At 24.8% G+C, this 3,708-nt stretch overlaps 1 protein-coding gene across 1 annotated transcript; it reads left to right on the top strand.

The window, feature by feature from the left end:
* The first annotated feature begins 428 nt into the window (after nt 1-428).
* On the top strand, nt 429-1,085 carry LOC112773025 (uncharacterized). Its single transcript, XM_025818069.3, has one exon. It carries the CDS (start codon nt 635-637, stop codon nt 839-841), a length of 207 nt encoding a protein of 68 aa, XP_025673854.1. The 5' UTR covers nt 429-634; the 3' UTR covers nt 842-1,085.
* Nucleotides 1,086-3,708: the final 2,623 nt, after the last annotated feature.

Raw genomic sequence — 3,708 nt, 5'->3', positions numbered from 1 at the left:
ACCTACTATTATTATGATTTATGAGCAACTATACCAAATATATACTAATAAAATTAATTATTAGTATAAAATATATATTAAAATATAAATATATATTAAAAATAATTAAATAATATATATATATATATATATATTAGTAACAAATTTTAATAATCAATTTTAATATATAAATAATATTTTTTATTATTAATTATCTTAAATTTTAAAATATAATCTTAAATTTTAAACATTAAATAATAATTTTTAAAATTTAAATTTTATATTCTAAATTAATTTTAGTTTGTTTTTTTTTTTACTTAAAAATTCTAATACTTTTATTGTTTTTAATTTTAAATACTTTTATATTCAATATGCGATATATATAGATACAGTTTTGACAATAAAATAAGTATATAAATATTTTGTAGGTTTGTATTGTTGTATGAGTATACATGTACGAATTTGATTCCATATGAAATTGAGGTGAAGCAATACATGCCCCCACTATAAATTGAGGAAGAGTAGACAATGGCATTTTGGGGGACCTCTAACCACAAGACAAATAAAAGTAAAAGAATATCTTTGGGAGTTAAGCAAAGGGAATCATCATCACAATAATTTTGTTACTCAGGTAGTTGGTTCAGAGTAGTAATAAATGGTGTGCTTTTGTTTTCTGGTGGATCAGAGGAGGAAAGTGCGGCGGAGCAAGCCGGTGGCAGGGTCGTGCTCACGGTGCGGCCGCGGTGCTAGCGTGGCTGATATCATCACACAAACCAGGTTTTGTTATGTTCCCTTCTACTGCAAATCTTGGAAGGCTATTATGTGCACCTTTTGTGGTGCCATTCTCAAATCTTATGCATGATTCATTCAACCAAACCATATAATTAAATCCCTTCTCTCCACCTTCACCACATGCATGTTTTCCAATTTTACTGGATTAGTTGATTTCCTTATGATTTTACCTACTTAATTAGCTTAAACATATTTTGATTAGTCTTTTTTTTTTTAATTGTTGGTTTAATTTCTTCTTGTTATATATATACACTGATGGAGTTGTACGTGGATATGTATATATTAAAGAAAATAATGAATGTTCACTTCTTCTATTCTATTATTATTAATTTCTCCTCTATATATGTTTCTAAGTTTCTTTAATATCCTCTAATCTGAAAATGAACCAGATTGATAGGTATATCAAGCAATGAAAATAATACAGTGTGAATGTGTGATTTTATTTTCACTATTTGTTACAGTTAGATCTAATATAAGAAACTATAAGGTAGCGTTTGTTTTGAGGTACTGAGACAAGAGATTGGGAGACTGAAACTCAGTATCATGTTTGTTGGCTCAGAGACTGATACTAAAATTTCTGTCTCTGTCTCCAAAATTTCAGTAATACCTCCAAAAAGTGGGGACACAGAAGACTGAAATTTTTAGAAACGGAGACTGAAACTTTAATAACATTTTATACCTAAAATACCTTCATTTCAATTAATTAATTCCAATTTTATCCTTCGTACAAATTAAATTAGAACTTTATTCTTGTTTTCATTTCTGTCTCCCACTTTGCACCAAACAAAATACTAAAATTTATTTCAGTATCTGTCTCTAAGTCTCTGTCTCTCAGTATCAGTCTTTCCGTCTCTGTCTCTCTACCAAACGCTACCGGTATCACTTTATTTAATATTATTATCGCCACAATAAATCCATTGAATATTAAAGGCGATGTTGATCATGGGACTAAATCAAGCATTAATGATTTCCCCATTTTTAATCCACTTCTGTATGTATGTGGGAAAATAGAAAATATGAACGTCGGTTAAATATGTATAATGATTGTTCTGTGAGAGATAAATTTTGAAACAACATACTAACGCATTGTAAGGGACAAAATAATTTATATTTAATATATTTTAAAAAAATGAGGATATCACATTAAAAATGAATATAATTTTTTGAATTTCGCTAGAAAGCTAATGGAATATCTGTACAATGTGTACAATGGATTGTTTATTTGGTCCAATATAAGTTAAGAATGAAAATTATCCACGTTTACTCTAATTTCAAAAGTGTTGTTCATTTTTGTGTTAATTACCATTGTATACATTGTAGATCAATTATATTGACTTTCCATATTTTTTTAATTTTTTATTATAATTTTGTCATAAAAAATATTTAAAATTTTATTTCCTATCCCTCATTAGTCATTACTTCATATGTCACTAACAACTTTTCTTTTTGTTAAGGATAAAATTGGTTTTTAATAACAAATATGTATATATTTTTTATTAATATTTTAACAATTAAATAAATTATATATATTCATGTATGTTTATTTTTGTGTGCATACATATTTTTTATTTGTGTCTTTATTATTATAACATAATAAACAAATACAGCCTAATTTCAGTTACTTAGTCCAAACATTCATTGTGGCCTTTGGTAGATATCTGAAGCATTTTATTGTCAAATAATTTAATTTCATATATGAATTTGATAGGTAGGGTCATCTACCTACTCATCATCAATGTTTCATGAGAATTTAAATCTTCATCATGAAAAAGAATGAAATGTGCGTGCAACTACATTTCCTTATAAAACCCAATGGAAATCCCAAGTTTCGTTTAAATTGCAATGTACTCACTTGTCATTCTAAAAATAGTGTGATGAGAAGAGGTGTTGCCCTGTCACTTTTAGTTTTATTTGGTTCATCCAAGTCGCTTTCAATGCTTCTTTAATTAGCATTATTTTCCACCTAAAAAATGTACAATACACTTTTATATTATCACGATTTACTTTATCCGTAAAGTAATATTTTGGTTTTTAATGTTTCAATTAAATTTTAGTTTAGTTTTTAGTTTTTTAAATGTTTTATTTTAGTTTAAAAAATTTTAGTTGATTTTAACGTTGTTTCACAATTAAATTTAATATGAACAATTAATATAACGTTCAATTTTAATATTACGTAAAATTGATTTATTAATAATTATTAATATAAAATTTTTTTATTAATTATTCAAGTCAAATTTAACAATAAATTTAAAATTTTTAGAATTAAAATAAAATATTTAAAACATTAAGAATCAAAATATTTTATCCTATTTTATATTTAATCATCTCTATTAACACTAGTTGAGACACGTGCTACTGTATATTGTTAGATTAATTATCTAAAAATTTATTAATTAGTTAGGAATGAGAACACACAATGTGAACATTAAACATTTTCTATTGTCTCATATATTGTTACACTTGTTTAGTTGCCGTCACCATTGATGTCTCCAAAAGAACCATTTATGAACTCCCAACTGTAATCCCACACATGTGGCATGCAAAGCATATTCGGTATCTAAAATCGTTACCTGTGGATTCTATTTTTAGTGTTTTTTTTTAAATAACATATTTTTATTCTTAAAATTGAATAATTTTATATTAAATAAATATTTTTTTGTCAATAACAAAAAAATAAAAAAATAAAGATTGAATTTTATTTCAAATTTTATATATATTTTAAATAATTATTCGAATATATATTTTCTGCAAAATTTTAAATCAAATACACAAGTAATTTGATAAATAAAAAAAGTATTTGTGACTTTTAAAAAATAGTATTTTTATTATTTTTGTCTACTTTAAATATTTTTATCAATGATTTAATAAATTGTGAGTATTTTAATGATTTATTTTTAATTTTATACTAATTTAAGTGTAATTTGCAAATGACCGAAT

This window comes from Arachis hypogaea, chromosome 18 (genome assembly GCF_003086295.3).
Source record: "Arachis hypogaea cultivar Tifrunner chromosome 18, arahy.Tifrunner.gnm2.J5K5, whole genome shotgun sequence".
Taxonomy (NCBI): Eukaryota; Viridiplantae; Streptophyta; class Magnoliopsida; order Fabales; family Fabaceae; genus Arachis; species Arachis hypogaea.
The sequence above is the reverse complement of the archived record's forward strand: the minus strand, read 5'-3'. Positions and strand labels throughout refer to the sequence as shown.

Bases quoted from the DNA above. Each gene is read 5' to 3' on its own strand.
- LOC112773025 (XM_025818069.3), top strand. From the start codon at position 635: ATGGTGTGCTTTTGTTTTCTGGTGGATCAGAGGAGGAAAGTGCGGCGG.